This window comes from Solanum verrucosum, unplaced genomic scaffold, assembly GCF_900185275.1.
Source record: "Solanum verrucosum unplaced genomic scaffold, falcon-dt-bn FXZP01000094.1, whole genome shotgun sequence".
Lineage (NCBI taxonomy): Eukaryota > Viridiplantae > Streptophyta > Magnoliopsida > Solanales > Solanaceae > Solanum > Solanum verrucosum.
This window is the reverse complement of record NW_026019970.1, coordinates 3,153,275-3,166,812: the sequence shown is the minus strand read 5'-3', so window position 1 is coordinate 3,166,812 and position 13,538 is coordinate 3,153,275. Positions and strand designations below refer to the sequence as shown.

The 13,538-nt window shown below is 34.9% G+C and overlaps 1 protein-coding gene across 9 annotated transcripts; it reads left to right on the top strand.

Annotated features, from left to right (window-relative positions):
- The first annotated feature begins 990 nt into the window (after window positions 1-990).
- Window positions 991-9,924, top strand: LOC125817012 (protein SCAR2). Of its 9 annotated transcripts, none has more exons than XM_049496600.1 (12): window positions 991-1,291; window positions 2,604-2,767; window positions 3,130-3,253; window positions 3,340-3,469; window positions 4,221-4,282; window positions 4,370-5,340; window positions 5,419-7,968; window positions 8,071-8,657; window positions 8,748-8,789; window positions 8,997-9,038; window positions 9,154-9,258; window positions 9,380-9,924. In XM_049496600.1, exons 1-12 carry the CDS (start codon window positions 1,137-1,139, stop codon window positions 9,431-9,433), a joined length of 4,986 nt encoding a protein of 1,661 aa, XP_049352557.1. In that variant the 5' UTR covers window positions 991-1,136; the 3' UTR covers window positions 9,434-9,924. The 9 variants fall into 9 exon arrangements, with proteins under 9 accessions (XP_049352557.1, XP_049352556.1, XP_049352555.1 ...); XM_049496599.1 differs by having other exon boundaries at window positions 8,928-9,038; XM_049496598.1 differs by having other exon boundaries at window positions 8,748-8,825; window positions 8,964-9,038.
- The last annotated feature ends 3,614 nt before the right edge of the window (window positions 9,925-13,538 follow it).

Below are 13,538 nucleotides of genomic sequence, written 5' to 3'. Positions count from 1 at the left end.
TATAAAATTAAGAATTAAAATAATATAATTAGTGAAACAACATTTTTAGTCACCAAACACAAATGTTTTTACAACAGATTATTATAAATTATACTAATATTTTTGAGTTAAACATTTTAAAAGAAATTATACTAAATCGTAGTTGAAGCTTTCAACTACCATCAATGACTAAAAAATAAAGAGGAGTTCATATTTAATTTTACACATAAAATTTACATTTTAATCTAATTAAATAATATAGTACTTTCTTTAATTTAACCATAATTGATTCTTTTGATTTTCTACAACTGATTTTAATTATCACCTCAGTTCTATTCAACACTTAAATAAGATTCTAACAAAAATAAAAAATAAAAAATTTATATGTAATTTCAAATTTATGATTCCTATATAGTAATTGATTATTTTGATTTTCTGTTAGTAACTTTAATTATAACTTCAATTCTATTCATAATCTAAATAATGATATAGCTTGTTGGAACTAAATATTTAAAACAAATAATTATATAAGAAAAATTATGAAATTACATGAATTCTAGATTTAATTATGTTATCGATTAACAATTTTTGTTTATTATCTAAGAATTCATAGTAATTCAAATTAATACCCATATTATAACTATCTCAAAAATATCTTATAATCAAATATCAACAAAATAAAAATAGTCTAAAGGTTAAAACATAAAGATAAAACAGAATATTTTGTATCGTTTTGTAAATTTATTTTTAATTTTATATTTGAAAATGTCATTAGTTGACAATATTCTACCTGTTATATTGTAGGTAATTTTGTTTGGTAATTAATTAAATTAAATACCCGTAAATGAATCAACAGAAGTCATAAAAATATCTAAAAAACAATTAAATAACGGTGATTAAAGAGCAGTAGAAATGAGTATTTAATATAGTCAACCGACCCTCTTCTCTGTTGAGTCCTCACCTCTTCTTTCAACTGTACATTCACATTCACATTCACCTCCAACTCTTTCTCTCTCTCTATAGCTACAATTACCAACGAAGATACAGCTATACAGAGACTCCATTGATACACCATGTGTATGAATTCAATGGCGAAAATGTAATGTTGCTATTTTGAAGAAAACGTATGATGAATTAGGGTTTCGATTTTGTTGAAAATGCCTGTGAATAGGTATCAGATTAGGAACGAGTACAGTTTGGCTGATCCGGAACTGTACAAATCTGCTGATAAAGATGATCCAGAAGCTCTACTTGAAGGCGTTGCCATGGCTGGACTTGTTGGTGTTTTGCGTCAGCTTGGTGACCTCGCCGAGTCAGTATCTTCTTTTTTGTTTTTCTTGCTTCGATTTTTTCTGATGCGTTTTTCCTTTTAGAATTTTGTCGTTTTACAAGTGAATGCTCTCTGGATTTTTGTGTTTCAAATCCACCTTTATTTCGTAATTTTGGATCGATATAGTGAAATATGTGAGTTGTGATACTCAGTATTGAAATCTATTGAAACTTGGTGGTTAGAAGATGCGTTGTAGTTATTGAAAATGGAAATTTGAATTTGTGAGCAAATTATTTGAATTGTTATTGGATTGCATTGTAGAATGTTTTTTTGTTTTTTGTTTTTTTGACAATTAATGCATTTGTAGAATGTGACTGTTTTTTTTTTTGTTGCTTTTTTCGGCTGTTTGATTTAGCATTTACACGTAGTTCTGTTCTGTGTAAATTCTTATGGAATTTTCCTCTTTTTTATTATTTGAATCATTCAACTAGATTATGCTTCTTAGAAGATGAGGAATTGAGATGGTTTGGACATGTGAAGAGGAGACGTGTAGATGCACCAGTGAAGAGGTGTAAGAGGTTGGTTATAGAGGTACGAGGAGAGGGAAGAAGTATTGGGGAAATGTGATAAGACAGTATATGACGTAGCTTTAGGTTACCAAGGATATGACCTTAGATAGGAGGGTGTGGAGACATGTATTAGGGCAGAAGGTGAGATAGTGTACTGCTGTCTTGCTTAGGATGACTGATGTTTGCCATGATACTAGTTATATTATTGTAGTTCTTGTTTTTTTATTTTTATCATTGTTTATTGTAGTTCGCAATAATCTATCCTAGTATGTTATTTATTGTGTTTCGATTATCACATTACTTAATTGTTTTTTTGGCTCCTTTCTGGTAGACTTTGCATTGTTTCCTTGTTACTTGCTATATTCTTTTCATTGTCTCTTTCTTCTTTGTATCTGGATTTGTTGCATTTGAGCCAAGGGTCTTTTGGAAACAACCTCTCTACTTCCACGAGGTAGTGGTAAGGTCTACGTACATTTATGATTTAACCCTCCCCAAACCTCACTTGTAGATTTCACTGGGTATGTTGTTGTTGTATGCTTGTTAAAAAATGTTCAGAGTATGTAGAGCTTAATCTATTTAGTTGCTGATCAATTAATTGCAAGGCATAAATATTTGGTAGTATCATTAAAATGTGGTGCCAAATATGGGTCTCTTTGCTTATACACTTTCTCCCTGTAAGTGATTCCTGATCACTTTATTTTGTAAAGAATGTACTGCAGTTGAAGTTCTGTTTAATTGTGGTAGCAACTAAAATGTTGGTTTTCTTGTTTATTGTAAAATTGAAGGTTTGCTGCTGAGATATTCCATGACTTGCATGAAGAAGTGATGGCAACTGCTGCAAGAGGTCATAGTCTAACGGCCAGGGTCAAGCAGCTTGAAGCTGATTTTCCTTTGATTGAGAGGGCATTCCTCTCACAGACCAATCACTCGTCTTTCTTCTATAATGCTGGTAAGTTCTAAGAGTATTTCATTGGCCAATAACACCATAGAAATTCTGGACAACTTAGTATACTTGCTTTTTTCGTGCACTTTGATAAACTCTTCTTGCTTCTTCTTAATTCTGTACCAAAAGATACTGTCCTTCCTAACTGTTTTATACATGTTTGTGGTGCATGTGTGTGTAGAGAGAGAGAAAGAGAGAGAGAGCATACAAAGGAATATTTGTTTTTTATTTTCCTGAACATAGAATGTGGTGTGTATGAATATTAGTGTTTCTGCATTTGAAAAAAATGGATATTAGTATTTAAGCAATTTATTGAGTTTTGATATAACCTATGAGTGAAAGTATTAGTAATACAAATGTTATTTCAGGTACTGATTGGCATCCTAATCTGCGAATCGACCAAAATATGGTTACAAGGGGAGATTTACCTCGATTTGTGATGGATTCATATGAAGAATGCAGAGGTCCACCTCGCTTGTTTCTTCTAGACAAGTATGTTCTGTTTTTAACAGCTTTAATTACATAGAGTGTCAAACTTCATTAGAACAGCGTTTGTCAAACTTAATGTATTGTAACAGGTTTGATGTTGCTGGAGCTGGAGCATGTCTGAAACGTTATACTGACCCTTCATCCTTTAAAGTCGAGACATCCTCTTATGCATTCACAACTTCAGATGTTCAGAGGGAAAAGAAAACTCGCAAGACAAAGGTAATTAAAAAGGAGAGAAACTATTACTCCTGTTTCTCTGCAACCTTTTGGTTTACTTTGGAATTTATATGAGTGACATGTTGATTTCGTGGTTTTTCCATGGCTTGATATTTGAAATGACATTTTTTCTTTTTCTTCGGGATACAATTGGGGAAGGTTATTAGTGGTATTATGATAAGTCCTTGATACTTTCTTCCAATTACTTGAACACTTATTTCTTCATGTGGTAACATGTGCTTATTTGCTTGAGTCTCCGTCTATCTCCTTCTTGAAGCTTTCTGAAACCATCCCCTCATAGCTCCATTTTGACCCAGAAAAGTGTTAAGGGAAAAAGGAGCAAACTGATCTTGGCCCCTAAAATGTTTAATTTTAACTTGACACCTTTACTGAGAAGTGAATCTATTATTTGCTACTTGAGCAAAGTTGTGTATCCTAATATGCTTATTTTTTCAGCTAGGAGGCATCTGATGTCTGTTATAGATTAGAGGAGTTCTTTTAGCTTTAGCATATAGGCAGAACGATGACTTTCACTAAACGTAGTAGAGAAAACCTGCATTCTTAATAAGAAGTTTTCGCGCAAGGAAATTGGGGTTTGCTAAAGCATAGTCTTTCCATCTTGGCTACTGTTTCTGGAGGGTTCTTACTGTTTCATCCATCAGCAAGCAGCTTCTTTTCAGTAATAATATCAGTGATGATGAAGTTGCATTATCTTTCTGGTGCTTCAAAATATTTTTTCATCTTGCTGTTGCAGAAGAGAGGTTCACGCTGGAGGAATGGGGAGACACCTGAGGTGTTGCCTACATCACATGCCAAGTGAGATCCTTGATGCCTAGTGTAAAAAATATGTATTATGATTGTTCTAGTTGAGTATCTTATTCTGTGTTCCTCACGTTTCTACAGACTCCATCAGCTGTTCTTGGAGGAACGCATTGAAAACGGTATAAATGTTCCTGCACATCGTTTGAAATTGAAAAGAAAGCTGAATGGATTTCCATTTGACCCAAAAACTGGGAAAAGCTATATGAATAAGTTCTTGGAGGCTTCTTCACCAGAACATAAAGTAGTCCATGAAGTCGGTATTGACTCATCACCTTTGAGATTGCCATCGACTGATGCCTATGAAACTTTGGCGGACACTGAAGATATTAGACCACCGAGTCCTGATAAGGAGGTGATGCGGAGAAATAAGAGAGCATCTTTATCGCCATCTCCACCACAAAGTGAAGAGAATAATAGTCTAAGACCATGCTTAGATGAAGTCAATGAGGATCTCTCCCACTATCGTGTAAGAGGAATTTCCAGACGAAGCCATAAATCACAAACAACTGATATCTTGCCTTCTATTCATAGCGTGGTTGATGAAAAGGAAATAACAGTGGATGGAGAAAGCCGAACAGAAAAAGGTATTGGTTATGAGTCTGATGATGTTGCTAGTGAAATAGATAATTACGTTGATGCCCTAACTACAATGGAGGCAGAATTAGAAACAGACTCTGAGCAGAGAGACAGAAGGGATTTGCACTTCTTGAACAGCAAAAAGCAAGTGTTATGTCTGTCTTCTAGCAGTGAAAAGCTTCAAACTCAATCTTTAGATTCTCATTCAATTGAGAACTCTACATTATCTGATGACGGGAATAGTTATTCTAAGAAAGAAATATCTAGTTTTTCTTGTTCTGATTCCCCTAGCACTTCTGTTGAGAGTGTCCTCTTGGAGAGCGAAGTTTCTAGTAAGGGAGCTAAGACCTCTGATACTTCATGTGAGCAGCAATCTGTTAATGAGGAGACTCAATTACCCCAGCCTCCAGAAGACAGTGTTTATGATAGAAAATGCATTACAGTAGCTAGGGAACCCAGTGGCAGTTGTGACTCTGGTGAGCAAACTACTACCTTAAACTTTACAGATTCAACTCCTATGCCGATACATGCTTATACAGAAATATTTGTTGAAGTTGCAGGGATGAGAACTGAAACAAATGAAAATTTCGTCACTCATGGCAAGAGTGAAGATCCTTTAACTACCATTGCAGAAGATGCATCAAGTTTGCATGTCAGTCTACCCCATGCTCCTGTTATCCTTGATGCTCCAGAACGGAATGGAGATGATTCACCATCTAGAGCATCCATTGACGTCAAGCTAACAGATGGTTTGGTTGATCGAAATTTGAGGCTAGATGAAAATGTGTCTTGTTCATCAAGTCATTCTGATGTTCCTTGTCACGCCAGAGATAACATGCCAGAGTCAGAATCTCCTGAAATCCAGCATGAGATCAATTTATATAATGATGATGCGAGTCTGGTTAACAATCTTCCCTTTACATCTGAGCTCCTTAACGTTCCTTCTGAAGACAGGCGTGAAGTGCTGTCTTCTGATTATCAGCAGTTACCCAATTTGGATGGTGAGGATCCATCGGTAGGTGATGATTCAGCCTCCTTATATAATCTTCCTAATTGTCCTTCATCGGAAGAAGGTGATACCTCACCTTCATTGTTGGCTGTAAACCACCCAAACCATGTGGATGATGGTCTAGACAATGAGAATTCAAATGGTAGTTCTGTTGGTTCAGTTCAGATACTGGATGTATTGGGTTCTTCTGATAAAGATTGTGGCAAGCACTTTACCATGTCTCATGATGAAATTGCAGAAGATGCATGCATGAAGCCACATAACATCAGTACCAAAGATATTGAAGCTGGTAATACAGATAAAGATCGTGAAGAGACATGTGGGGCATTCAGCGATGCAGTTATGTCTGAGCCAGGGGACCTCAGTACGAACTGTGGGGGAGATGGCCTCGATTTTGTTGACGTGCTGAACCCTCAGACTTCAGAAATTGCAACTGATATTCAGCCACTTGAATCTGAAGAATTGGATATTTCATGTTCTAGGCAGGAAAATCCTGTTGAAGTTTCGAGTTTAACAAAAAATGATGAAAAGGGTAGTATTGCTCCCAGTGAGCTTTTGTCTGGAACTGTGTCCACCGGTTCAATTACCTCTCCACATCTCAAATCATTGACCAATGAAGGAATACTGTCAGATGAGACAGTAAATAAGATAGATAGGTCTGATGTCACAGATGAGACAGCTTCACCTCTTGCTGCCTTGGCTGATAAGGAAAATTTTGATGATCTAAGCTCATCTTTAGATCACAAATTATTTTCAGAAGAATCTGTTTGGTCAATTGGACATTCCAGCCAGAATGAATTGGAAATTGATCCACCTAATAGTCATGCAGAATCAAAGTTTATGATACAGAGAGCTGATACCCCAGATTCTAACTCCTTTGTGCTTGATACATCCAACTGTCATCATCCCGAGTCAGCAGTTCTCGATACTCTCTCTGGAAGCGAACTCTCGTTTGATGCTGAAAACACTGTGGACTCGAGTACTGCTCCAAGCCAAGCACCATTAAAAAATTGGTGCTTGGATACTGAAGAGGTACTCTCCCAAAGGAGGAATGTTGCCGATTCCACTGAAGATGCCTCATCTTTGCAAATTTCTCCGGAAGAAGGAAAGGATGAATTAGAAGACAATCAACCCAATGAGGAATTGCTGCACAAAGTTGATTTGGACCAATCACCTCATTTGGAGAAGATACAAAGTCATGTTGACCAAGTGTCTGATGCGTCCTCCCTATCTTTTCTGGCAAACCTTCCGAGTCAAGATGCAATCCCAGATGTTTTCGCCCACAACATCAATCAAGTTCCTCAACCCTTGCTAACTGGTTACTGTGCAGAAGAGAGGGCTGAGTCAGCCATTCATGAGCAAGTTAAAAGGGAAGTGCTGGATAATGGTGAGGCAAAGTCAGAACCATTACCTCAGCTAACCCAGTCACAACTGGTAGATTGCTTTGACATTGAACAATCTGCTGAAGCTTCTTCAATATCTTCACAAACAGTGGGCCCCTGTCATCCTTCATTCCCCGAGCTTTTATCACAGAGCAACCAAGATAGTTTGTCATCTTTGTACAAAAAAGATGAAGAGATAGCATCTAAAGTACCAGATAACGAGAGAGTGATAGATGAAGATACAGCTAAAGAGGTGCTGTTACCTCAATTTGAAGAGGCACGCCTCTCCAATCATGTTGACATAGTAGGAGCCCTCGATGCTTCTTCGGTACCATTTATAATAAATGTTCCTAGTCAATCTTCGGTTTCAAATCCCTTACCTCTCAGCAGTCATAATGTCAATCCTTTTGAAATCGGGAATATTTCTACCTCTCCTGGCTTTTCCCTGCTTCCCGATGAACCTCAGATCAGTCTGGCAGAAATGCCCCCATTGCCTCCTCTTCCTCCAATTCAATGGAGGATGGGGAAACTACATTCTTCCCCGGATTTGGACGGGGATCCAACACAGCATTATATAGGTGCCAATCAATCAAGTCTGGCATCTAGGACTGATCAGAATGCTCAACCTGTGAATCAAAACATGCTGTCAGCTGTAGCTACAGAGAGTTCAGAACTTATTGATATGTATTCTGCTGATAGTGTGGCACAATCAGGTTTGTTAACTTTGCCACCCACAGTTCTTGGTGGAAACAGTAATATTAGGTTTATTGATCCAGTTGATAAACACTCCACAAAAACTCACTTTCCATTGGCAGGTCAATATCATGAGGTGCAGCTGCCTAGTTTGCATTCTATAAGAAGAGGGGAGGCACAGCCTATTAATTGGATCCCAGATGTAACTTCTCTGGATAAACCTTCTATTGATGTTTTGGGTTCAAGTGAAGAACTCATCCAACGACAGAACCAAGTCGCTCCAGAATTGCTTCCGGAGAAACAAGGCTCTGCTCATTTGGAAGGGAATCTGCCTCTACCAGTTGGTGATGGAATAAAGCCAAAAGCACTTCCTACAGATACAGTGATTACAGATGCTTCTGAGTCGTTATTCCATGAACCATCCCAGCCCCAGCATCAACCTCTCCATCAGTTAGCACCGGAGACTTGCTTAAACAAATCCAATCTTGAAGAGACCCTCACAAGTTTGGAGAAAAATGTGGTGACTCATGGTACTGTTATCCCATCATATACAGAAAATGCAAAGCCTGATCATAGCGTTCCAACTACAGAGGCAGAAGTTATTTGGCCAGCTGTGGAGGAAGGAAACACTAATGAGATTCGTATAGTGAAACTACAAAGACCACGGACTCCATTAATTGATGATCTTGCTGCGCATGACAAAAGCAAAGTAAGTTTTGGTTCATTTTGGTCAAACTAGGAGATTGCAATGTTGGTAAACTTCACGTCTCTAAAATTTGAAATTTGAATCGTTGTGCAGTTGAGGAAGGTTACAGAGCGGGTTAGGCCTGAAATACAGAAGGTTGATGAAAGAGATTCTCTCTTGCAGTTGAGGAAGGTCACAGAGTGGGCTAGGCCTGAAATACAGAAGGATGATGAAAAAGATTCTCTCTTGCAGTTGAGGAAGGTTACAGAGCGGGCCATGCCTGAAATACCAAAGGTTGATGAAAGAGATTCTCTCTTGCAGTTGAGGAAGGTTACAGAGCGGGCCATGCCTGAAATACCAAAGGTTGATGAAAGAGATTCTCTCTTGGAACAAATAAGGAAAAAGGTAAGATATCAATTTTATTATTGTTTATTTAACTTTGCATTCTAAGTTGTATGTTTTTCATTTTCTTAGTTGTGAAGTATTTCTCTGAGCTGAAAACACCTTCTTTGTTTTCCAGTCATTCAATCTGAAACCAACGGTTGCAACAAGGCCTAGTATTCAGGGTCCTCAGACTAATCTGAGAGTTGCTGCAATTTTGGAGAAAGCAAAAACAATTCGCCAGGTCGGTCTCTCTCTCTTTCTCTAGATATGTGTGTGTGCACGCGCACACAAACAAGGGCATAAATGCAAATCAAATGTGCATCTGCATATCATTGGTGCTAAGGTTTTCCATGTTATTACAGGCCTTTGCTGGAAGTGATGAAGAGGATGATGAGGATTCTTGGAGTGATTCATGAAAAATCTAGCACCATGATAAGTTGTTGGACACATTCCTAGTTCCATGGATTCAGAAGAATCTCGACCACATTCTCAGTGAGTCAAGCTGATAGTGAAATAGATTGGAAGTCTCTCTTCACAGAATTTTCCATGCTTTTCTCACCCCTTGTAAAATACTCTTTCCCTCCTGTCTCTCTCTCTCTCTGTCTGTAGCATGTAGCCAATTGATATTTGATAGTGTTGTCTCCAAGTCATAGTATGGTAAGTATATTCAATCATGAGATTACGTGCAAGCGCGTTGCTATTCATTTTTCATGTAAAGGTAGCTATATATTGTATTTCTTGTTTACAAGTATTAGTGTAAAGGGTCTGGTCAATTTTTGTATCTACAATATAGTAGTGGCTTTGATTTGTCCAAGATTGAGAGAGTATATACGCTGCAAGTGTTGAAATTTATTGTATACGTTAATCAAACAGTTCTGTTGTGTATAAAAATACTGATATTATGCCCAGGTTCCTGGACTTGATGACAGCTCTCTATTACTTTGATAGGAATGCAGGCATCTTCAATTGCTTTTTTCAACTTGCAAAAAATTGGCAGGGAGTAAATCTGGAAAAGCATTTGTCATTTGCATATGAAGATGTTCACAGGAAAATAATTTATCCTGCTGGATATGGAGCTTAAGAAATCAGTATCCGTTTGGTCATTGATAGTTTTCACTTTTTTGGAGTTTTATTCCAGGAACTTGTTTGGACATAGAATTGTTTTAAGTTTTCGGAATTCAATTTGACGTTGAGTTCCAATTTTTTTTGGAATTCGGAAATTTTTTGAAAGTTATTTCCACAATTTTCACTTCAAACTTCTCATAAGAATTCAAAAAAACAACTCTAATTTGCATTATGTCCAAACTGTTACAAAATAAAATAGAGTACCAACTTTAATATTCTAAGGATGCTTAGAGAGAGGATTCAAGAAGGGTATATGAGTAATAACCTTTTCACTTATTTATATGTTTTTCACTAAATTAAGGGGTTATTACTTATTATAGGGGAAATTGTACCTAATAGCAAGCATTTAATTCCAATTTGTAGCAAATATTTTACTTTCTTGTCATTCGGCTACGATTATATATTTTTATACATGTACAATTGATATGCCTAACACAAAGAATATATACATTTGCATTTATATACAAATTCCACACACACATATATATATATACACACACAATTGACAAGCCTAACATATAGAACATATCCATATACAAATTACAATTAATAGAAAAAGGAAAAATCACCTCATATACACATTTAAGAGTAAATATTATGGGTTTTATATCTACTTTTAATTTTTTTTTGCTTATAACAGATTATTTACGGGCTATGACATATCAGTTAAATTTTATTTTATTTTAAACTTAAATTATATTTATTTAATAAATTATTAATCTATTTATAGTTTTTTATTTTTAATTAATAATAGATAATTAATTTTGATTTTACTTCCCTTTTTTTAAAAACTAAAATTTTCAGTTACCCAATTTTAGGGATTTCCTTTCTTTGTTTACCATTACCATCCCCAATCATCGATCACACCACCATCCCACACGTTTCTTCACTCCCACACGACTCAACCCACAACCCACTATCAAACTTTCTCCATTCTTTCTCATCTAGTCCAACATCAAAACCGATTACCCATCTTACCCACAATTATTCATCATCATGTCTAAGAAACAAATTGAAACTCCACGAAAGAGCCCCATATTTGACGGAATTTCAACTGATGATGCTCATGCTCCATCATTTAATATATTATCTCAAACACCTCCGTCTAAAACTGTTCAAATTCGGGCCATCGGTGGTCCATCTCGTTCAAAGAATCAAAATGATAAAAAATAATGAAGCAAACCAAAGTGCGACTAAGGCAAATCAAAGGGGGAAGAAGAGGAAGGGGAAAAAACTTGTTGAAACCCCTCCAGAGTCTGATTCCGACTCGGATTCGAATTTTATTGGTCAAACAAAAATGAAGAAAACAAAAAAAAGCAACAAAGGTTGAAGTCACTGAAACATCAAAACCTTATACAGAAGAAAAACAAAAAAGGATGAACCGAAATTATCAAAATCCAAAAAGCCCAAAAAAGTGATTAAGGTAAGTAATTTATTTAATTTATTTTTCACATTACTCAAAATAGTTATTTTTTTTATATCACATTATTATTATTGTTGTTTTCAAATTTTTATTTTTCTGAAATTTGTTCCAAATATGAATAAAATGTTTATGCATTTGATTATAAATTTTAAATGATGTATTTTGTATGAATTATGATACAACATTGATATGCATATGAATTATTAATTTTGTTTTCAAATTTTATGATCTTATTTAACTACTCTGTATTGTATAGGTACTCCTGAATTTTTTTGAATAATAAGTGTATGAAGTGTGTGTGAATAATATATGTATGGAGCGTGTGTGAATAATATGTGTATGCAGTGTGTGTGAAATGCGAATATAATGTATGCCATATTTTTTATTAATATTGTCTATGAAATGTGTGTGAAATGTGAACTATGGTTATTGCTGGAAAGAAAATTGTGTATACAGTGTGTGTGAATAATATGTTTATGTTGTGTGTGTGAATTGTGGATATAATTTATGTCATTTCTTTATACATATTGTATATGAAGTGTGTGTGAAATGTGAACTATGGTTACTGCTGGAATGAAAATTGAATTCTATGTGTGTGAAGTGTGAAACTATTAAGTTATGTATGATTTGTGTATTGTAACTGAATAATATGTGTATGAAAATGATATTTCTGTATGAAATTGAATAATATGTGTATGAAGTATCTTTTAATTAGTATACACAATTTTATTTTATAGGAAATGAAGAGACACACACACTGGTCTTCATGTACCAACATGAATGTGTTTGCTGATCTTTTGACTTTTCTTGGGCAAGAGAGATTTCAACAATCCTGTGGCATTATGGAAAAACAAAGAATGAAGATGACGCGATCAGCGAAAGTGAAGTTACTGGTACGGTTGCTAGCAAATTTGGTGGACCTCGGATAGCAAAAGAACATGTTCTGGATACCACTAATTATCCTACACCAATACCACTGACTAGAAAGTTGAAATAGTTGATTGCACATTCTACTTTTTAAGAATTACATTTTTTTTTAACTTTTGGATAATTTTTTTCTGTTTAACTTTTGGATGATTCTTTTTTGTTTAAGTATTTGATGATATATACTACAATATGTTATCAAAATAGTTGATTGCACCTTTTGATTCTCTTTTGAATGTTCTAAAAATTGTAACACTGTGTTTTTAATTATACACATGGTGACTGGCATGTACTAACCTATAATGTTTGAATATTATAAGTTCAGGACAAAAACATTATACAGACTTCATACAATTCTGATACACTATTTTCTAAAGTAGCACTGTGTTTTTAATTTGTATAACGAATGGATGAAACATGTATGAAATACATTTTATATGCTTATGTCTATGACTTCAATATTAAATGTTGGATATTTGTATTTAGTCATGGTATAATTTTTATAGTTGTATTTTGTCTTATTTTCGATTGAATTAAATATGATTTATATATGTCCGACAACAACTTAAATTAGTCACTAATATATACAATATCTTTACTATGGAACAAATTTTATCATTAACGATATGCAAGCTGTGTCACATTTGTCTTAATTTATACACGATGCATTCATTAAGTACACAAAATTCATACAATTGTTACTAAAAATTGTTCCAAGCACTAAATTTATAACAATATGCATTCTGTATGATAACTGAATGATAAAGACTAGAAGAATCGTATATAACCCCCTCCATTTGAAAATCGACATAATTCCTTGTTTCATTAAAAAAATACAAATTAGTCTCACATTGTAAACAAACAATTCGAAATACAATTATCATTCAGACAGACAGAACATTACAAAACAATTTTTATATTCAATCAAAAAACATTTCATAGAAATATCATTCAAATAGTACATTCCAAACACTTTCATACTATTTTAATACAACTTTCATACATCAAATATGTACATTTTTTTTAACGAAAATACTTCATTAATGTCA

Excerpts from the sequence above, each read along its gene's own strand:
- LOC125817012 (XM_049496592.1), top strand. The coding sequence starts at position 1,137 with ATGCCTGTGAATAGGTATCAGATTAGGAACGAGTACAGTTTGGCTGAT. Across the intron at positions 1,292-2,603 it reads CAGCTTGGTGACCTCGCCGA|GTTTGCTGCTGAGATATTCC; the intron begins GTCAGTATCTTC and ends GTAAAATTGAAG. Across the intron at positions 7,969-8,070 it reads TGATAGTGTGGCACAATCAG|GTCAATATCATGAGGTGCAG; the intron begins GTTTGTTAACTT and ends TTCCATTGGCAG.